This window comes from Taeniopygia guttata, chromosome 3 (genome assembly GCF_048771995.1).
Source record: "Taeniopygia guttata chromosome 3, bTaeGut7.mat, whole genome shotgun sequence".
Taxonomy (NCBI): domain Eukaryota; kingdom Metazoa; phylum Chordata; class Aves; order Passeriformes; family Estrildidae; genus Taeniopygia; species Taeniopygia guttata.
The window spans coordinates 91,171,957-91,194,526 of record NC_133027.1 but is presented as its reverse complement, the minus strand read 5'-3'; the positions used below and the strand labels follow the sequence as shown (position 1 = coordinate 91,194,526).

At 42.6% G+C, this 22,570-nt stretch overlaps 1 protein-coding gene across 4 annotated transcripts in view; it reads right to left on the bottom strand.

The window, feature by feature from the left end:
• The window catches only part of PLCB1 (phospholipase C beta 1), a 340,329-nt gene that overhangs the window by 69,188 nt on the left and 248,571 nt on the right, over window positions 1-22,570 (bottom strand). For all 4 annotated transcript variants that reach the window (XM_002199189.7, XM_012572343.5, XM_012572342.5 and 1 more), the window contains exons 13-23: window positions 20,272-20,356; window positions 19,613-19,790; window positions 13,859-13,929; window positions 13,218-13,314; window positions 9,550-9,634; window positions 8,329-8,453; window positions 7,901-8,055; window positions 5,999-6,163; window positions 4,761-4,860; window positions 2,725-2,829; window positions 2,118-2,227 (exon numbers count right to left, since the gene is read on the bottom strand). In XM_002199189.7, the coding sequence (XP_002199225.2) occupies window positions 2,118-2,227; window positions 2,725-2,829; window positions 4,761-4,860; window positions 5,999-6,163; window positions 7,901-8,055; window positions 8,329-8,453; window positions 9,550-9,634; window positions 13,218-13,314; window positions 13,859-13,929; window positions 19,613-19,790; window positions 20,272-20,356 (1,276 nt within the window). The remainder of the gene's footprint in view (window positions 1-2,117; window positions 2,228-2,724; window positions 2,830-4,760; window positions 4,861-5,998; window positions 6,164-7,900; window positions 8,056-8,328; window positions 8,454-9,549; window positions 9,635-13,217; window positions 13,315-13,858; window positions 13,930-19,612; window positions 19,791-20,271; window positions 20,357-22,570) is intronic.

Below are 22,570 nucleotides of genomic sequence, written 5' to 3'. Positions count from 1 at the left end.
GTGAAGCCTGAAGAAAGGCTGATTTCTTTGTTTAAAACAATTCACTGCTGGGTAGCTTAGTTCAGTGTTGTTCTGTGAGAAGCCTGTGGATCTTCCTACAGAGGTTGGGTTTGAACTTCTACAGCAAGGAGAGCAAAGCAAAAACCTCTCAGTTTTCCTCTCACAGCTGTTAAGATCAGAAATGTGTGGGGGGGCAAGGAAAGAGGTGTGGGGAGTGGAATCTGCGCTGGGAGACAGCTCAGCTTTGCACACAATCAATCAGTTATAGTGTGTAAGCCTGAAACTGGGCATTGGGAATGTGAACCCAGGTGCAATCAGGTGTTCATTTCTGGCAAACACACTTGGGATTGTTCAGCTGTGTGGCCAGTAAATGTACCTGCAATTATGATTTGGTGTGATTGTTGTGGGCCAAGAGAAGTGAAGAAAACCGACTAACAGGTGAGGCAAATCTTAGCATCACAAAACATGGTCAGGGAATTCAAAATTTCCAAGTACAGACCAAAATACCTTTCCAAGAAAGTGCCTTTAAAATAGAAGATAACCGTGATGAACTCAGATTGACACTTTTACAATGGCAGTTTTGTCCCTGTCCCTTGGTGCTGCAGCTAACTCAACCATTACACATTTTTAGCAAACTACAGTTTTCTTTTACGAAATATTTCTGTGCTTCTCAAAAAAAACCCTCTTTTATTCTATGAGCTTCCAAGCTCCTTGACAGACATCCCTCCTTCTTCCATTTGCTGCAGAAGATACTCCATGACAAGAATTTTTCTAACTAACAAATAAGCCTGCATATACCAGGAAAATCTGTAGTTTTTCAAAAGTAAAAATGACCTCTAAGGTATTTAAAGGATTATGTTAAAAAAAGGCTTTGCTATTAATATAGAATCTCATGTGTAGCATGTCCTAGATAAATGTCTAAGATACTATTGAGCATTTCACAGTGTCCTCATTCAGCAGAACTAGTGACACTGAACACAGAGTGAAATGTTGGCTACTGAATTGTAATGACTTTAACTCATCTGGTCTGCTTTGAGAATGTATTCTTGGCTACAAAATCTAGTTCAGTGAGGTTTTGCACATCTGAGAATTGCAGATGGCAGGCACCAAAACAGAGGGCAGATTAGGATTGAAAAGCATGTCTCTGTCTTTGCAGGAGACTGTGTCAAGAGCCTTTTGATCACTCAATGTGCACAACACCTGGCACAGGCACCTCTGACAGACAAAGCTGATGTTCCCAAACACTGCTAGAAGCCCCACTGCCAGTGTCTGGAACAGAGAGACTGAATGTTTGAACATGCAGAGTCCATCAGGAACCACAGCTGAACTCTCAGTAATACTCAAAACAAAATCTGTGCATTTGGGTGCAAAACACCTTCAATTATACAGAAAAAACGCTTCACAAGTTAGTCTGTAGGTAACCAGATATATATATCTCTAGATAACTAACAACTAAAATTGGGGCTCCCATAGCTTTCAGCTGAGCTACAACAGGCCTATTTATTTACTCCATGGTCTCCTCCCTCTTCATTTCTCTAACATCTATGAAGGGCTGAATTTCAGAGACCCTGTCCCACTTGAATTATTGTCCAATTACCTTGTGTCTTTTCAGGACATGTTTGCTCACAGAGAATCTATAGAGATTTGTAATCTGAGATACACAAATGTTTCTCAGCAGAATGAGACAGTCTGAAATTCTCAGCAATTTGTAATATTTTCAGGAAAAAGTCTTGACACAGAGCCGTCTTTTTTTGCAAGGGGAACCAGCAGCACACTGGAAAAAAATGGGCATTGATCCACAAAGATTTCAGGTGCTCCAGAGCAAAGCTGTATATCAAATAACACAGTTCTTCCTGTCTTTCACCTTTGAACAGCAATTTGCTCAGTGCACACCATGCTGCTTTTAGTGAAAGCACACTCAGTGCAGTGCACTGCACACCCAGTGCAGTGCTGTTGGGGTGTCCTGCGCCCCAGCCTTCCTCAGGGTGAGATGTTTACAGGTGTTCATGTAATCAACACATACAATTCCCAGAGATTTCAGTGTTTGCCTTCCTAAGCAAAGTAGGTGCTTTTAAATACTATAGCATGATTCCCAGAGACTCAGAAACTTCCCTTACCTCTTTCTTGACCTCTTCCTCATCTTCCAGAGTCAGTGCAGCCAGCTGCTTAGCTCTCTGCTCCATCAAGTTTACGTATCTGATTGGGTTGGATAAGGCCTCAATCACATCTAGGAACAAGGCAAACACCTCAGTTTCAAAGCCCTGGTGTTATGGCTCCAGCACTCGGGGTTTTAGGAACAGGCAGAACAGTGTTTTTCCCTGAAGATGGTCTTTCACTGCATGGCATTTAAACCCACCCCTGTTTGGAGCCAATGCCAAAACACAGTTCTCTCCCTTGAGCATGGCACTTTGCCCAGGGAACAATTACATCCTTGTGTGTCCTGCATGCAAAGTTTCGTTTGTGTTCCAGTAGCAAGTGCCTGGGGTATTTCCTCCTTTAGAGTCTGCTGAAAATACGAGTTGGCCCTAATCCTAAGCCTCAGGCAAGGTGCTGTAAAATCAGGCCATCTCCTAGGAGTAAGGAGACACACTGATCCACCAGATGCAGATCTTTGCTCACAGGACTTATCCCAGCCTGGCAAGTCATCCACACCCCATGGACTTTGTGTTTCACTTACCCTTTATATTCCCCAGCAAGACAATTCCCTGCAAAATTCCAAGTTACCTGCGTAAGTGTCAGGGACGTAGTCTTTGACCTCGATGTACACAAAGAGAGCTGGCAGTGTCAGAGGCTGGTTCCTCTCATTCCTCAAGCAGATGTAGTGATAGCCTGCAGAGTAAGAAACAACCAGTTCACAGCATAAACCCTTCCACAGGCATTTCCAATGCATCTCTGTTATATTTGTTATTTACAGTTTGGTGCCAACTGAGCAGGCAGCTCCAGGGACTTCTGGAAGGGGAAGGTTTACCTGAAGGGCTTTAGGGATAAGTGTACAGACTGCTGGAAAGGCATGTGGCACTTCTGCTCAAAATTATATCTTCTGTTTATTCTTACATATGTGATTGATGCTAAAAATGGTAATTTATTTAAATTTTTCATGCATTCTGTTTTAGTATCTGTGTCTGGATTTTTTTAGTTTAGTACATCTTATTTTCAAAAGTGACCCTGGTAGTACTCAGCAACCTGAACAGCCAAAGTAAACCGATATGTAACAGCCCATCCACACACAGCATCTAATTTAAAAAATACACAACGTGGCACGATGGCCACAGAGTGTGTTTGTGTGTATAAATCCTATTATGTGACCATCCTCAGGAATACATCTGTAAAAAGAGAAATTCCAGGCTGTTTTGAAAGCTGGCTGTCCAACCTTTGACTTATCACCTTGTGGCACTGAGTGCCATGTCCAGTTTGGGAGCCACACATGTGAGAGGTGTCAGGATCCAAGTCAGAAGCAGGATGCATTTATCTGGGGTAATCCACACCTGGCTGATGTAAGCAACTCGCTCTCCAAGTAACGGCTAAATCCTTGCTTTGGGAATAGTGACAAGTCTGTGGATTTATGTGACAGCATGATATAATTTTCAGTAGCATCTCAGAAAAGAGAAAAATTAAATATTACAAAGGCTTCTCAGTTCTCTCAACCTCCTCCAGCCAGTTTTCAGCATGGACACAAACTCAGACCAACAGGCTGCTCTCCATCACATGCTGTAAACTTATGACTGCTGGAGCCAAAAGCACAGAGAATGGGCCTGGGGGGAACAGCTCTGGCAAGATTTCACTTGCCAGAAGAGGGAAATCCTTCCCATCCCCTTTCTCCTCTCCAGTCACCCACCTACCTTCCTCTGGCACTCAGCAGATCTTCCAGGAGACAGCAACATCCATTAAGCCAGCAGAAAATGCAGCTGGCATAAAAAAGGTGTCTGCTGGACTGAGAAACTAAGTTTGCTCTTGAAAAAGGTGTGGGGATTATTCCTCAGGAGTAATTTGGCCAACTGTCAGATGTGGGGACACATGGGTTTTGTGCTGGATAAGGCACAGAGTAGATAGAGATAGTCTTTTCCAGTGAGTAAAGCTGGGAGCACGTTCATGGCCCATGTGCTTGCCCTAATTCAGTTTCCTCCCCTGGCTGGAAAATCTGGCACTGAATTTGAGCACTTCCCTTGCTCAAACTGCCAGTGTCACTGCATCTTTCTGAAACACGATGTCTAACAAGTCTCTAGCCTAGATAATGTGGCCAGAGTTGTCACACAAGGTAATTTTCATTTAAGTGGCCACTAATTATAGTAGAAATAATGTGATTTAGAAGAGGCCAATAATGATATTTTTAATTTTCAGCAATGAGGATGAAAGTAATTTTGGATTGATTTAAAGGTATCACAGAGATATGCCAGAAATTACATTAAGAGGAGCAGGTTTTACTTTCATTCCCAGCCATGTCCCAGTCTCACAAAGATGACATCAAAATTGGCTGTCGCTGCTCTCTTTTCTATTAAAAGTGTGCCATTGAACTTTTTAGCCCAAACCTGTGAGCATGAAATTGGTGTACTGGAGATAAGGAAATGCCAACTATGCCTCCAATGCTTTAATTCCATTGATTTTCCTGGATGGTCAAAAATTTAAGTTTCTGATGAAATATGACATTTTTGTTTTTCAAGTCCTCATTTGCTATGAGGCTGCTGATTTGGAACAGTTGAGATTCTGCCTGGCTGTCTCTTTTCACCACACAATGTCTGTCTGGATGGGGAAAAAGCTTTTACCTGGTCGGATTGCTGAGACTGGCAATATCCGATGGCCAATGAATTTCCCTCCTTCTTCATACACTGCTAACCTTAAACAGGCCAGGGTAGGCAAAACCACCTGCAAGGCAATATTACTGCATTATAAACTTTCAGCTCTGAACGATGCAGCTCCTTCCATAGGCTGCAAAGATGACATGCTAAAATTTACCTAGTCATTGGAAGGAAAAAACAACCAAAAAAAAAACCAATGAAAAAAGCTTCTCTGATTTATTTTCGACTTCTAAAAATAGTAGTCTGTGCTTCTCTGAGTGCAGGGGCAGTCAGGCACGATCGTTAACTAAATAGAGAAACTAAGAACACTAATTAGAAGTTCATTACAAAAGAAAAATACTAGTGATGTTTCCAAACTTAAGCTCTGGCAGACTGCCAAAGGAAAGCCATTCAGAAGGCCAAATTATTCAGGGAAAAGAGCTCTGCTGCAAGTACCAAGTGTCTAAACATCCTTGTGAGCTACACTTGCTGAGAGAAATCTGAAAGAAACTGTTTTACAAGCACCTGGACTGAGGATATACTTAACCAAGGTGCTCAGTGAGCAAAACTCAGAGGTTCTGTTCAAATATTGGCTGCAGGTATGTTGCAAAGTGCAATAAAACATCCACATTGCATGGTGCTCAGTGTTTTCTGCCACCTTAGAAATTTAGAGAATTGAGTCTGAGCAATACTCAGACTCAATTCTCAGTTATTCTCAGCTGCATGAGCAACTCAGAAGTTGAAATCCACCTTATCTCAGGTGGATGGGATTTGTCTTCACCATCGAGGCAGTGACTTTATAGCCCAATCTAGCAGGGCCAGCAGACTGCTTTGACTGTGCCAGCTCAGCCAGCCAGGCCCATGGAGCTGCATTTCCATTGTCCTGCTGCTCCCAGGTTCCCAGGAGGGCTGCTCAGCCAGGGCACATTGCCATGGCACTGAACTGCTGCTGGGATCTGTGCCTGCTGCCCATTCTGTCCACACAGCTGCTGCTTCCAGCTGTGCCACCCAAACAACCAAGAGGACTTCAGACTCACTTCTTTTAGCAGCAGCTGCCACAACTGGAGCAGCCAAAGCTTAGCAGAAGCAGCTCAACTGTGAGACAACTACTCAGAATTTCTTTTCCTGCTTTCTAACAATTGCAATGTTTCAGTAAGCCATGTCCCCACTGGACAGGGATTAAAAGAAAGCACAACTCCTTTTTGGGAAGCAAGTGTTACACCAACCTTCTTAAACACTATGGCTTCCTCTTCCCAGACTGGATTCACTGCGTTGCCTTGAGAGGTCTTGGTCTTCAGAGCTTTTCTCCTGGTGTCCACAGGCAGGCCAAACATGTCCACCTCCACATACGTACCGACTTTTTTGTCAGAAAGGAACTGACCTGAAATAATCTAAAGCAAATGAACAAAGAAGCATCATAAGAAGTGGATTAAGAAATGAGTGGCTGCAATGCAGATGCATAGCCCTCATTAATGATCAGGTATTGGGCATTTAAAATAGAACCAAAACAACACTAAGCCCACAATAAACAGAAAAAAAAAAAAACAAAACCCAATATTTAACTGCAGACACAAAAAAACAACTTGTGAGGCCTGGTTTCCTGTGACCCTGTGATGCTGAATTCCCCTACGAGCAATAATGTGGTTGAGATCACGCTGCTGCCCATCCCTCAGCAGGAATACTCATTTGGATCTCCTACTCAATCGGCATGTCTAGTTCCTGAGAACTCTTAAGTTCTACCTAGTCCCAACAACAGCTTCAAAAAATGCTTGAAAAAACAGAGGCTTAAATGGCAGAGAAATTATATATATGCTTTTAGCTGTGAGGGAGAAAACAATCTTAAAAGTTTGTGTTCTAATGAAGGCTCTTGACAGAGGAGTTTTAATATGAAAATAAAATTGTAAAACAGCTGATCTTTCCCAGTTCTTATTTTTAATAGGCATCACAGCTCTCAGCTTGAAAAAGTGAAAGAAAGGTCTGCAATTACATTAGAAAGAATAAGAGGCACAGGAGTGTGCAGCAGTGTCACTGTACCTTAACAAACTGAGGCTTGCCTAAAGCAAATCTTAATCCAGTTCCAGAGTGCCTGTGTGAGCAGTGACACTGTGACCAGCAGAGCCCTCCCTGAGCAGGCAGAGGCAGCTGCCTTCTGACAGCTGTCTCCTGACTCCTGCATGCTCATCCCTATTCCAGAACTGTACATCTCCTAACAGCTGCTGAGTGACTTCTACCTCCGTTTGCTCTAATTGCAGAAGAAAGTACCTCTAAACCCACAGGAGGGGCCTGAAAGCTTCCATGATTGCAGGTCACCATCCAGGTCTCCCCACACATCTTCCTCTATTACTATGCATATCACCAGATTATTCCTTTATCCACATCCCTCCCAGCAGGCTCTGCTGCACACCTGCCTGCAGGAAAACACTTGTTTTCCTTCTGTGGAAACAGGAGGATATTTTGCAGATGGACTCTATAATACAGAGGCTGTTCTAAGGGATGAGTCCATTAGAGGAGCAGCAGGACTCCAGAAAGTTTATGGTTTTATAGCTGGAGAGACACCAAGTGAATTTGTCCCCGTCATAACCAATCTATCCCCTTGAACACTTATACAGGTAATTCTCAACCTGCAGATTCCTGGCAGTCCCTGAACTTCATCAGAGGTCCTTACAAAGGGACAAGGAAAAACAAGTTGGTAATGAATTGCAGCTGGCATTTATGGTTCCACAGTTCTTCTGGAGAACTTTCAGAAAACCAGAAAAAATTATTTATACTAAGCATGTAGTGTTCTTGCTATTCCAGTCCAACCTCCCACTTCACAACAGCCTGTTTTAAATACAGCACTTTGTTTCTAAAAACACAGCCAAACTGTTCCTAAATCCATACACTTCCCAGTTCTGTGATTCTTTAATTACTTCTATGGCAAAGAATACACACAATAAAAATATATTGATTTCTCCTACAATGTGAAATGTGAGGCAGAATTTTAAAATTAAATGTTGCTCTATGAAATTAAATTAATTTTATTTTCTTGGCTTAGTATAGTCATTTTCAAGGCCCCTGCACCACAGAAATATAAATATATCCATGCCCTGGCATTGCCCTGAGAGCACTTCCACCAGCTACATACATACCTTGACAGACAGAGTGTTGGCCACTATTCCATCCACTATTCCCTCAGTAAATGGATCAAAGTGCTTGTCTGGCCTTCTCATAAATTCTGGCTTTAACCTGTAGCCACTTTTGCCATTGTACTCGTACATTCCCATGTTTATTTGCATAGACAAATCTGGATGTGAAAAATATTGGTAAGAGTTATCTTCTGGACAGATAAGAATTTCAAAAAGCAATAATTTTTTTTTAAAAAATCACTGTAATTTAATATTGACTGTAACAGAAACAGTACAAGCCTGGGTTAAACACTTTAATTACCACCTCTCTAGTATACTTTAATCCCTAGATAATTTTGGACAAATATAACCTTTCCTACCTATGAATCAGCAAGTCTATGAGAGAAGTGGACATGTACAGCTTTCCAAAGCCAGAGAACAGCAGGACTCACCTACGGTTTGGAAGTTGAGGGCGACCATCTGGCAGCCAGCGTTCCAAAAGACTTGTGGCATGTAGTTGGAAGAGTCTACTCGTGTTCCTTTTGGGTAAATCCGGCTCAGCTGCATTTTGTTGTATCTGGTCAGAGAGTAGTTAAGGTGCAGAACATATGACAAGAATCACCTGGCAAGGGAGAATTGCAGCTGCAGGGTTAAAGACAGGTAATTCTTTAAAGAATGGCCACGGGTTCCTCACTGGATTTCTGCAACCATCATGCTTCCAGATGTCACAATTTTGTAGGAGATATGATAAATACGGGGCAATTAAAGGTGTTGCTTGTTCCTGCACAGAGTACTCAGAGCAAGCAAGGAAAGAGCATAGGCAGATGCATTAGGAAGATCACATTCATAAAATTCCATTTATCTTAACAGTTTCCTATTTTGGGATTTCCCTAGGATTACATTTACAGAGGCCAGTTGGTTGTAAACAGTGAATATTCCTCTGGAGTAGGGAGAGGTGTTCAGTTAAAAAGTGGTTTTCTGGAATGAGATTAGACTTGGCCTCTACATGGACAGAAATAACAAGTGTACACATCTTATGGTTGAGTCTACAAATTTTGGAGATGAGAATGTGCTGCAAGCAATCGTTGAAAGGAGCTTTCCATTAATCTTCTTTGAGGCACTGTTTCATCTATTTATTTTACTTCATTCATTCTTAACTGCAACCATGAGGAGAGATACTGAGAAACATCAAAAGGTGTAACCAGTATGTTCCTTTGCTTTTCTTTAGAAGTCATAAAAATCAAAAAATCTGAGAAATTGTGTGGCAATAAATCAGTAGAGGTTTGATGGCAAAGAGAGTGTTCTCATGTGACTTTGCAAAGAAGTCAGCCAGCCACATTTTGACAATTTGCTCACCATAACTCTTACCACTCCATAAAGGATGATAAATTTAACAATCAGAATTAGGTCTTCAATATGTCATTTATGCCTATTCCCTCTAGTCCTAGCCCACAGCACAAGGACTCATGCCAGTTTTTAAATTAGCTCATCAGAACTCAGGCCAATTAATTCATTTAGAAAACTAAAATCTTTAGAAGGAATAAAATCTAATCTACAAATTTCATTTGGGTTCCCTATTTCTCCAGCTCCTGTCTCTGAATTCCAATAAAGCTCTGTAGCAGATCTCAGCTATAGAAAGACTTAGGAAGCCACTTTCTGAAAGTCAAGGATACTCCACAAATTCCACAGGAGACTTTGTAAGTTGCTCAAGCCCTTTGGTTTCCACAAAGGAAGACATTTCAAAGCTTTTGTTGCGTTCTGCAGGTTTAGAGGGGAGATAAAACCAATGACAAAACAGGTCAGAGCACAAACTGGCGTGGTTTAGTCCCAGCCCCCCTACCCCACCCACAGCTCACCAGCTCCTCTCACCCTGATCCCAAGGAATTTACACACAGGTTTGCTGACAGCAATGACCTTGCTCTGCACACACTCAGAGCTTGCTCCATCAGCAGTGCCCAAATGAAGGGCACTGGTGCTGCCTGAGGCTGATGCTGGACCAGCTGCAGGCAACAGTGGGGGCAAAGCACTGTGTGGGTGTACTTGAGAGGGTGAGCCCAGAGATCACATCTGTGACACAGAGGGGCGGCAGCAGCTTGCTTTGGGCACCGCTGGACCTCTGGCTTGTCTCTGCAGGCTGATGTGAGGGCTGGGAGCCACTGGGAGCTGTAATAACTGATGTCCATGTCAGATTAAAGTGAGCAGTGCTGTGCCTGCAGAGGCTCTCGGTACATCAGGGGCAAGGCCACAGCTGTCACCAAACACCTCTATCCAACCATCCCTGAAGGTGTACTCCTGTGCCCCAGCAGGAATTCAGACCTAATCTCCAACTGATTTCAGGCTTTTATGACCTCTTTAATTTGGTCAAACTTTCTGATCTGCCAGTGGTGAACAGCTCCTCCTCCATGTCTGAGCCAGTAAGAGTAAACATTAATTTGTGCATCGCTTGTCACTCACCTTTGCCTGATGTGGGCACAGCCTTTTAATGGCCTCAGGCACCAGGATGCAGCAGAGAGCCTAAGTCAAGACCCTGCTAGCTTCAATACCTTCACTTCTGTTCAGAGGAAAGGGTTTCTGTGAAGTAACAGCTTCCCACTTCATCCCAACCAGCCCTGTGGTTGCCTGGAAGGGTCACAGCTCTGGAGGTCAAATCCATTAACTCACTCAGCTCTGATGTGTTTAAAAATGAGGGGATCAGTGCCTGTGTTGGAGCAAGACCTCTCCAGCCTCACCATTTTATTGAAAACAAACAGTAAGGCAGGGAAAAGGCCTGGACTCATCCAGGCTTAGAAATGACTGTAACTGTGCTGCAGCAATCCAGGGACAACCAGGAGGCAGGGCTGGTCAGCTCCCCAAAGTTAAACTGCCAAGCTGCAGGGGAAGGATAAAACTGGAAAAAGAGCACAGAGGAGCAGGACAGAAACAGGTGGGCACTGTCCTCATAGGGAGCCAAAAAGGAAGCAGTGGATCCAAGGAAATTGTTAGGGCCACTCTGAGAGGAAAATGTGCTGCCAGACTGGAAACTACAAACCATTCTCAGACTATGCTGAAGAGTCAGAGAATGAACACAGGTTTCCAAAAGTAATTCTCTGCCTCTAGGAGAACTGGCACTCACCCTTTATGGTGGTCCCTATTTCTAATCAGCAACCATCAGCTACAGCTGTTATTCACAGCTGTTATCTCCTAATGGTGGAAAAATTCCTGTTATTCCCTAAAGGCTGCTCTCCTACCACTCCTTCTTCCTTTCCACCACACAATATCCTTTCCTTCTCCAGCTGGCTCACCTCCATCTCAGCTTCTCATAAAGACACTGAGATTATTCTTATTCCAGCTACCCCCTACTGATGGCATACCACTAGCAACACACATGTACTGGTTTTATCCTATTTAGAATGTAGGTGTGTAGTGGTTTTGGTTGACAAGGTGCTAGAATTTGTAGAATTGTAGTAATAAACTCTTATTTCCCAGCCTTGTCTTTAAGTAGAGCATTTGTAGGAAACCAAAGCTGGTAGCTGTTAAAGGATTTGGTTACCAACTGTCCAGAGCTTAATCAGACTCATAATTAAAATAAGAACAATTATTTCCTTGTGGTATCTGGAGAGGATTTAGGGACCTGACCTTTGAAGAAAAGACTGTGCAGGACAGACATTTCTCTCTCGTGATACATTACACTGTGCTATCTTATCAGGAGCAAATTGCTGCAGAGTGGACAAATAACTCATTGAAAACTGTCTGGAAAATGTGGAAAAATACACTTACAGCTACTTGCTGCCAGAGAAGATGGAGCCTTTCTAGTGAGGGCATTCAGGGGACTGGTACAGATCCACTGCTATTCAACATTTCTGTTACCAACTTGGATGCAAGACCAGAAAATGCACTTTTAAAATGTGTGAATGACTGAAGAGGTGAGTTACTGTTGTCACCACAGAGGTCTGGATCACAAATCCAAACAAACTTTGAGTAAAACATAATAAATTAGCAAAGTGCTGTAACATTGAAACTATAAAACTGTATAATAGACAAGGATGGATCTCTGTACTTGAGAATGTGAGGTCAAGTGAACAGAAGTAAAATTTTTGGGAAATGCAATCTTCATTTAATCCCTTCTTTATTCAGCTCATTTAATGAAGACCCAGCAGTGAGTCCAGGCCAAGACTAAGACTAGAACACCCAAGTTGTTCCTTAGCCAGCCAGCAACATTTACCACCTAGGGCTATATTTATCATATAATGATTTTTTTGACACAAACACTGACAATTTAATTCCTTAACAATATGAGTTCACTGAAAGTCTAGGTCACATCAGGACTTAGGAGAAAAATCTGGCATCAGCAAGTCTTTACAAAAACCAAAACTCAAAAAGGCAAAGGCATGTGAACAGAGAAAAAAAAAACCTACATGAGACAATTCTGTAACAGCTGCATCAACTTGTAGTGCTAGGATTCACATGGCTTCCTTTCCAGAAGGCACATCTCCTTCCCACTGTGCTCTTGTAATTCTCATTAGAGCTGGAGGAGATTATAAACACCCAAAGGGACACTACTGCAGGGAACAAGCACAGCTCCCTGCATGATTCTGTGACTGCTCGTGTGTGGTATCTGTATAAATACCCACATACAAATGAACAGTTGGGAACTTCTTACATGTTTATTATTCATCACAAGCAAATGCCAAATCTTGTACAGAGACATGGACTTAGGCAACAATTACCTGTCCTTTGCCAAGGACACCACAAATCCGGAATAAATTAAAGTGCTGTACACTTCTTTAACTAAAAAGCTCTAAAAGCATATTAAAACCTGTCAAAACAACGTGAAAAAGGGCAGGCAAACAGTGGGGGAGTGTGCATCTAGGAAGGCAGAGATGCTGCAGTGTTTACTGAGGATGTCACTGAGTGCATTCCTAGCAAGGCATCTTCTGTAAAAGCCAGCAGGGGGTGAAATTATGGCCCTTTCTTTACACCACACAGAGGCAGGAAAGTGAATTTGCATGTGGGGAAGAGCAGACTCTGCTTGCCCTGAATCCTCTACAGAAGTAGGCAAAATAAAAGTAGGAATATTTATGACCATCTTTCTCAAACTGCTTCAGTCATGGGCAGCAAAGACAATGTAAGCACATAATTTTCAAAACTGTTTTTGAAATGTCAGCATGTTTACTGTTGATGAAGTTGGATATTTAGACTAAAAGAGGTTTCAAAACACAAATGGATTTATTTGGCTGGATACCAAGGGAACATTTTCTGCTTGTGTTCCTGTATCTAACTGAGAGGAAGCCAAGCAGCATTTCTGCAGAACTCTGCCAAACACTTGCCAGGTAATTTTAAGTATAAGATGTTTCTTACTTACTTTTTGATACTTCGAATGACTCAAACTTCACAGGCTGAATGTAGTTTACCAGGTTAGACATCTCTTCCGTGGCCATAGCCTCACTTCCAGCAGTACCCTAGGGAAGAGAAGGGGAAATGCTGCAGTCTGGTCTGTCCATCAGAGGCCACAAATGCCAAAGCCCAGTTTTCTATCAATTGTAGTGTCTTTCAGTGCCCCTGGCTAGAGAATGCAGTGCTTCATGTAGGGAATGTCACATAGGAAAGAACAAAATGGGCTGGAAGATGCAAATGTTCACTATTCATTCTTTTTACGTGGCTCCCAGGGAAGGAACTACACAGTGCTGAGCACATGCATTAGTACTCCTGGATAAATAATTAAGCTCTCAGTTTTTGATGTCAGGTTTTTCATCCAACAATGCCAAACACACCACAGGGAGCTGCCTCAAACAGATCTGCTGTGGTGCTGTTTGTTCTTAATCTTGAGAAAATAAAAGTGTAAACAAAACAAAGATGTGCTTCCAAACCAATGAACAACCAAGTTAGCTGGGAAAGCTGGTGCTGCGCTTCCCGGTGCTCTGCCTCCCTTTCTCCACTGGATGGCAGCTCCATTCCTGGTAACACGCTCCAACCCCATCCCCAAAAACACATCTCCGCCCTTACTTCATCCATCGACGACTTCTTACAGTCGTCATCGTAGTCATCATCATCGTCGCTCTCCATGTCTGCATCTCCTGAAAAGTTTCAAGCAGAAAATAATGACTGGCTGAGGCAACAGTGACAATTGCCAGTGACAAATCCGAGAAAGATGTGCAGGTAGCACTGCTCAGAGCAGCCTGCGCTGTGCATGTGCTTTTTGTCCCAGCACCAGTCAAACCCAGAACTAGTCCTGAGGGACTCATCCATCTTCAGCATTGATTTCAGTTCTTATTGCCCAGCCAAACAGGAACTCTTTGCAGCTGCTTGATGCTTATTCTTTGGCAATTGGCACTGACAGAAGAGTGCAGTGTGCTCAGTGTGTGGGTAGAGTTTCATACACTGCTCTGAGATATTCCCGAGTTTGGGACACAGCCCCAGGGTTTGGAGATGTGAGTTCAACCTCCTGCTGTTGCAGGATCCATGCAGGACCTCCAGGGAGTGCCTCACCCTCTGTGGGAAGCAGCAGCCTGCATGGGGTGAAGAAATCACTGTGAAAATCCATGAGCTTCTGCTGTGCTGTGCTACTGAGGGCTGCTCAACAGAACCCATCTGTTCTAGGCATGCCACAGCCCCTGCTCTGAGGCAGCACAGCTGGCAGGGTCTGGCACAGAAGCTAAGTGCAGGAGCTCCCAGCAATTCCCTTGGCAGGGCACTCTGGGTGCCTGGCAGAGCTCTGGAGCAGAGCTGAGCCGCGCCAGCTGAGGGCAGTGCGAACCAAACAATAGCAGGAGATGCTCAAGGCTCATCCTTCCCTGAGAAGTGGAGCAAATGGCACCAAATAAAACAGTTATTACTTCACTCCCCATTGCAGGGCACTCATCAAATTTCCACAGGCAAGATGTAAATTCTTTAATGTTAATTAACGAAGGCCTCCCCTCGCCTTCAAAATGTTTTGATTGGTTGCAGCAGAAAGTAAATCATTAAGGAATATCAAGTTTATCTTTGCCTTTAGAAATTCCTCCTGTGGGCCTAGCTGTCATAAAGTGTACCCTGTGCATCTTAAGACTCTGGAAAGGATGATTTACTTATCCTACAGTCACCTATCCACATCTGTAAGAATGACAGCTCTCCCTGAAGACTTTATTCCACAAACCTTCCAGCTTTCTTCAGCAGTGGCAGCACAAAAAAAAAAAATCTAACTACTGTGCAGCATTCCCAAATCCTCCAGAGAATAATAATTCAGTTTTACTTACTGCTGTCAATTTGGGGCCTAATCTCAAGTGCACTGAGTAAATAAAGAAACTCCTCTTTGCTCCAGCAGGCCTCCAGTCTGGCCCAGTGGGCCCCTTCTGAGCACTGGGAGTACACATGAGTGTGCCTTTCACAACCCAACGATGACTACCCAGCCTGCATTTCCTTCCAGATGCAGATGTTGAAATGTCAGGCTTTTATTCATCAACACATTTCTTCCTGAGTGTTTCATTGAAGAAAATAACATGATTGCTCAACAGGCTCAGGGGATGGCTCAGGGAGCCCCAGCACAATGCAGAGAGTCAGCCAAACTCTCAAAGGATTTGCACTGACAATCTTTGGATGGGGAGCTCTCAAATGATTTACCCAGTCTGGCAAAATAACCCTCTGCACAGAACACAGGAAAGGAAAGGTGGGCAGGCTTTGGCCAGCTTGCACCTCTGAGGCAAGAAGGTACATGATAGCCTGTTCTTGCTGGAAGTGTCCAGAAAGGAAAGTACACAGCACATGGTTCGTTTATTTAAAAACATTTAACACAAATACTCCCAAGGAGATCAAATCTCATTTTCCAGTTCTGCATCAGACAGCAAAACCAGGACAAGTAACACATGGGACTGCCAGCATGGAATCAAAATGAGTGTTTCAGGAGGTGTGGTGCATCTGCATTGCCTTCCCCCCAGCAGCACGGCCCTGTGCTCACAGCCAGCCCTCTCTCCCTGATTCATGGCAGGGACACAAAGCCACCCTGAGGCTGTCTAAGGGACAATTAGCTGTAATACCATCATTACTGTCTGCATTTAGAAGGGACTGCAAACCCAGGTCAGCACAGGACCTCTTCAGGGCTCCACGGCACACAAATGCAGTGAAAATAGTCGTTCTCCAAGGAAGCCAAACAAAAGCCTGCTCATGGACAGAGGCAGACAGAAGAATATCAAGAAATTAGAGGATGCTGCTCCCTACCACAAGTTAAAACACAGGTACTGCCAACCACTCACAGGCAGAAGTGCACAGGAGTCTCCAAGAGCAGCTTGAAGGATGTTTTCAGGGAGCTATCCCTACTGAGTGGGGCAGTGTGGAGGAGATATAAAAGTGCTCCTTGGGAAAAACAACAAGTGGGAAAAGGAGGCTGAAACCTAGCTGATGGGCAGAGGGATTCAACACAGTAATATTGACTGGAGGATGATCAGGAGAGCTGGGAATGACAAGCCAAATCCCTGGGTCGAGGAAGCAGTGTGCTAAACATTATCCATTTTCATCATCCTGACAGATACTGACAGCCTACAAAACCAAAGGCTAGACAGTGCTTGAAATTCAGAGGAATCTGGTAATCTGCTTTCTCAGACCTTTTCAAACAATGGCCAGAATGAATTATGAATATGGTTCTTGCTGGTGCAGCTTGTTAACTCTGCAACATTTAGGCAGCCACTAGCATCTCAGGAGGCAATCACCTTTTGGGATTTTTTTCACTGTACCTCAGCATTTGCTAATTTTTAAAAAGGGGAAAATAAACTTTATTCAGTTTGATAAAGCATTTTGCTTTGTAACAATGGGCCATGGTATCAGCTGGCATCAGCAGCAGTTACATACACTGAGCCTAAAACCTTTGATCCAGTTTTCCATTTAGGCATCAGGAAACCATGGAGCCAATTCTGCCCTCTGTCTCTGTTTATTCCATGAGTCCTTCCTTGCAGCACACACTGCTCGGACAAAACCATCATCCTATCAAGATACAAGAAACTAACACTTTGCTTACTTAACAGTATTTAAATACTGCTCCATGAGGAAGCTTTAGCTCCTTTCAGTATGAGCCTGCTTTTGGTGAAATGCAGGTCCCTGCAGAACTGCCACTGCTCCTTCTACACTGTGACAGAACTTCTCTGGAAATCTTGCTTGCTTACTTCTGTTCATTGTACAAGACCAGCCAGCTCTAGGATGCTTGTTTACCAAAACTGCAAGCTATCTCACTAGGGTTATCTCAGAAATTCTTCTTCTGCTTTCTCAGCTTTGCTCTACATTTAGAAAAAGTTTCTTCCACTGACATGTATTGAAGCCACTTCCTACATAATTTTCATGGGCATCCTGCAAGGCATCCTACAAAGCTCAGAATTCTTTCTTTAATTATTGCTACTATTTTACCAGCACTACACTTTTATATGGTCTTATAACACATCAAAAATGTGGGTTTACTTGAGTTTAAATCCGACCTTAAGCAGTGTAAGAAACAGAAAATCTTGATATCAACTTTGTTTTGCACTGCTGTGAAAAAACTCATTTAGGATCTCCAGAAAGCTAAATCAGCATAACTTTCTCCTGGAGATCAGCAGCAATTCTGACATGAGCTATACAACTCAGCAGAGTAGTTTGAATAATATATACAAGTTGCTAAATGTCAAGATTATATTATAGTTGGAGTACTGAAACAGTTAATGTTGAGAGATATTAAGAATCAGACTTCTGATTAATTGCATTACTCCAGAAAGAAACTGGTATTGGGTGCAGAGGAGCACAAGGCTTCCAGAGCTCCAGGATGACACATTGCCAATATGGAGATGTGAGAAAAAGGGTGTCATGCTGACTTCTGGGCTCTACCATGTGGAAACTCTTCATGACCACAATGTTCTTATAAAATGGTGAATAATTTTTTTTAACTGTCCACAGACAGAAAAGCTGGCACCTGTTTTACAGAAATGCTGCATTCTCATAGCTGTAAGCTGTAGCTGTAGTCTCTGGAGCTCTGAATACTTAAAAATTCAAAGTACTCTAGAAAAATGACATTCTGGGTGTTCTTCATCAGTCATCCCTAAAGTGTTCTTAAGTTCTGTCAGATTCATCTGTCCTCAGATAAAATTGATTTAATGATATTGCACTTCCTACAGGTCTCGTTCAGATAAATTCAGTGCTGTTTGTCAGGAGCTCACAGGCATCCTGGATACCCCCACAGAAACTCACTGAGGATGCTCTATCTAGGATCAAGTACTGAATGACAGAGAGAGGAAAAATATTGACTAATTGCATTCTCAGACAGAGGTACAAGTCCTAAAGGAGAAGCAGAGGCTGACACAAGGACTACAAGCAATATGTTTTGGCAGTCACGGATGAACCAAGTGACCACAGCAATTTTGCAGTCTCAGTTCCAGCATTTTCTAATTTGTAAGTGCTCGTGTTCATAATCAGAAGCTGTTTCAGAGGTAATACAGACATAATAGTCACAGTTAATTTGTAAAATTACACACCCTGTTATGGGATTGACCCTTCTGCCTGGCATCATCATCATCATCTTTACTCACAGCCTGGGTCTTTTCCTAGAAAAGCTCCTAGAGAGGCTCCTGAAAGAAAGAGCTGTAGCCCTCTATGCAGCCCAGGCCCTCAGAAAGCCAAGGCTGTGTTCTTTGCCACTGTCCTCACCCTGTGCTGGTCAGAAAAATGGAGAGTTAGGAACACAGGGCTGATTTCAAATGCTGGAGAGGAGGCAGCTGGAACACACACTTACTTTTCTCCTGCTTGGGATTTGTCTAAAGCAAATCAAGAAAATAGTATTAAGTCATCCCTGACACCAGGATGAATCTTCCTTTGAAATCTCCAAAGCGTACTCCAAAGCATGCCCTTTTCATAATTTCTTAAAAACAACAGTTGAAAACTCTTTCTTTGCTGCTAATAGGATAAACAATGCTATCCACAAATGAAGCAGGATTTCTTGCTCATTAATTCAGCTTGGGGCAAACTGCCAGCACAAAAATTTTCAGCTCAGTTAATCAGAGTTTAGAAAAAACTACAAACAACAGGGGAAAGTTTTTAAATGGCAAATGGTAATGAACTTATATTATATTTCAGCAGAGCTTTTAATGTACTCTCTAAGTTTTCTACTGCTGGGGCATAAATGTGCTTATAAGAACACAAAATTTCAGTCTTGATAGAAGAAGAAATTTCAGTGCAGGGAACAGACACTGGGCTGGGAATCAGGATACAGAGACTTAATTATTTCTGCCTATTTCCATCTCTGTAAGAGAAGAACATCTTATAGCACTTTAAACAATGGTCCATGACATGTTCCCAAGTAATGCAGGACAACAGCAGGTTGAGCCTTCCCTGCCTGAGGAACAGGGATCTCATCCCTTTATCCTAAACCCTGAGGCATGGCAGGCTCTCTGCAGCTCCCCTGAGGAACGGGTTCTGTCTGAAAGGGCACCAAATAATGGCAGGCAGGCCCAGCGGCAACAAGGAAAAGAAAACATTTATATTTGATATTGGGCTTGGGCACACAGGAAAGGCAGCCAAGGGTGGAGGAGTTGGCAGCTGCCTGTCCTTAATAAGCAGTGCAGAGAAATGTTAGCACACATCACTGAGCCCTGGGTCATTCCATGAGAACTCCTCACAGAACAGACTCCAGGATCAATGACACTTCAGTCTTGTTTCCTGCTGAGCAACCCACACTGGTGCACCGTGACCTTGCTGGAGCACTGCAAATGGATGGGATTGGAGCTGCATTTGTGCTTGAGGGAAAAGAATATCAGTAGACCCAAGTCCTACCTGCTCCAGGGGAGGAAGGCTCAAACATACTGGATGTGTCACTGCAAGTGTTGGAAGCTTGCTCCGACAGCTTCTTCTTTGCACTCCCATCTGCTGACTTATGAGACTTCTTCTTATTTTTCACCAGGATTTTATACATTAAATCCATAGGGCTTGGGAGAGGAACCCCAGCTTCCAGCTTCCAGGAAGAAGGAGGAGAGATTTGTTAGAACAGCAGAAGAAACAACCTTATGGCAGTTTCTTAGGGACCATGTGGTACAGGACAGTTCTGTAACCTCTGTAAGCCCTGTTAAAATTAAATGGATTTTACACAAGAGGCAATGTCAACATTAAATGAAACAGGGCCACTGAGGGCACTTAAGAAGAAAAATGCTTTATGAAATGTCTGCAGTAATAACCAAAATAAGTACTAGCTCAGATATGAGACTCTACATTTTAAAATGCCAGCTATGAGGACCAATTGCATTTAAAAGATCACAATTCACTTTTATCAGGGCAATCTCTGTACCAGAAATGATGCTTAAGTCGCCAACAGCTCACATTGCTTAACTCCCTCCTTTAGACTGAAAGGCTTTATATGAAGAATGAGGCAGGACTGAGGCACTTCAGTAAGAATTCCCACAGACATTTGTGTTGTGATGAACACCAAGGCACATTACCGGGTACTTTTCCAATGGATCCATAAGCAGTGCATCTCCAAATATTAATCTGCAGTACTCTGCCATTTTTGCCTGCTGTTTAGGGCTGAAGGGAAGAAAAGAAAGAAAGAAATGAGTCCTACTAATGCTCCAAAGTGAAACCAGTAGTAATGGAGCACCTAATAGCCCTAAACTAGATGTAATTTCCTGATCCAATATCTGTGAATTTTTCAGTGAGACCTACATATATCATGCAATTATTTCAATTCCTCTGATAGAGTTTATCAAAGGGAACATACACGAGGTAAAAGCATAAGTCAGTAGAATAACAGTGAAACAACCATAACATGAATTTACCTCTTTCAGGCAATACTTTTATTCAAAATATAAGTATTTTCCCCCTTGTGTTACTTTACACACATGCCTAGCATTTTTCTTGCACTACGGCAGTTCTCACAACATCCTCTATAAATAAACTGAACCTCAGCAAACTCTACCTATAACCAATTCTCCCAAAGTGCAAACAAAAGATTAAATAATTCCTGCATGCCAGTGATGGAAGTTTTAGGACTGAAGATAGGTTTTATGGCTCAGAAACATTACTCCAATCGTCTCAAAATGCAGCTCAGTACCACAGTCACTCTCTAATTTTAGAAAACTGAGGATTTTTGTTACATGTGCCTGTTTAAAATGCATAGCATCTGAGCTGAGGCATCTTTCAAAGTTTCCTTTTCTGACACTCTGCTGGGAAGCCTCGATTAAAGGACAGGTTTATATGGCTTAATATAACTTCCTCAGCTCCTGCTAATTAGGATCTGCATATCATGGAAGACAGAGGGATGCTATAAGCTGTTATGTTACCATGGAGCTACTTTTCATGACAAAATAGAGCTGGGTATAAAGGAAAAAAAAAAGGAAAAAAATGCTCATTTTTCTCTTGCGAACCAGGAGTTCAACCCTGCCTGTGCCCAGCTGGTCAGTGGTTACCAACTCCCAGGGTCAGTGTGGCCAAACCAGAGCTGAGAAAAAGGCTGGGTGGCTAAATGACATTTCAATCAGAAAATGTAATTTCCCTGGGATCAGCATCCTGGCTACCCCTGGAAGCAGATAGGGGGTAACGCAGTCATTAGCTCAGTCACTGACAAAAAATACTTCCAGGAGGCTTTAAATTATTCCCCAAAGCAAGAGCTGCATGCAGTTTAAATCCCTACAGCCTTTCACAAATGCTGTGTTTTGCATGCAGCCAATTCTGCACAGAAGCTAAAAGGCACTTTTAGCTGAGGATGGAAAATCAAGCTGAAGACAGGCAAGGCAGCAGAACAAAGAACCCACACAGGAAAAGATGATGGAAGAACAGATCAGGCTGGGACATTGCGTTGGGTATTTCCAACACTCAGCTACCAAGGGAAATAAAGGTACCACTCCAGCAGAATGTGCATGTGCCCTAAATCCAGGGGTTATTAGAGTGGGTTTTATTTCAGTCTGCTCCACCAGCATGTGTTCTGAACAGATCCATACTCTCAGAACCCAGGAAGTTCAAAGGACAACTCCTTGAATCAAAAGAGGGCATTTATTGAAACTGGAGTAATTAGATGTGACTGTGACATTCTTAAACGGGCACAACTCCAAAAAGAACTCTCCATAGGAATTAAAAACATAAAAAGCAAGAGTTAAATGTAATAAAGTCCCAGTCACCACTACAGCTAGAACAAATTCTTCTGATCTTCTGTGTTTAATTACATGTTTTCCTCAAAAGGAGCACAGTGGGAACTTTCATTTTTGCAAATGAGAGAAATGTAATGCAACATTATGTTGGTTCAGTGTAAAAATTCCAATGTCACTGCATCCCAGAGGCAGAAAGTAGGAAAATTATGTGAAAAACTAATAGGTTTTAATACCACAAAAAACCCTTGAGGTAGTAAACAAGGTCAAACAAGGAAAATCTTGACACTACAAAATTACTTGTCTTTGTGAACTGGACTATGTGTACAAATATTTTTAAAAGCTCCTAAGACGGGATAGAAAAATTTAGGAGTACCAGCATTTAACTGTGTGGTAGGTCTTTCTTTGTGTTCCCTCTCTCCCTAACATACATATCTGTGTATATACTGCTACAAAAGAAAGATCATTAGGAATAGCAGATTACATATCCCTACTTAAGTATTTTAAGAAGTTGGAAAACTGGTTTCTCTTTATTTTACATTCTTTGAAAATTATGAACCAGAGCAACAGAAACACTGTATTTTCTAAATCGGTATCTTCCCCCAATTTTGTTATGAAGTCAAAACCCAGGTGTTTCTTGGTCCACATGTCCTCTTAC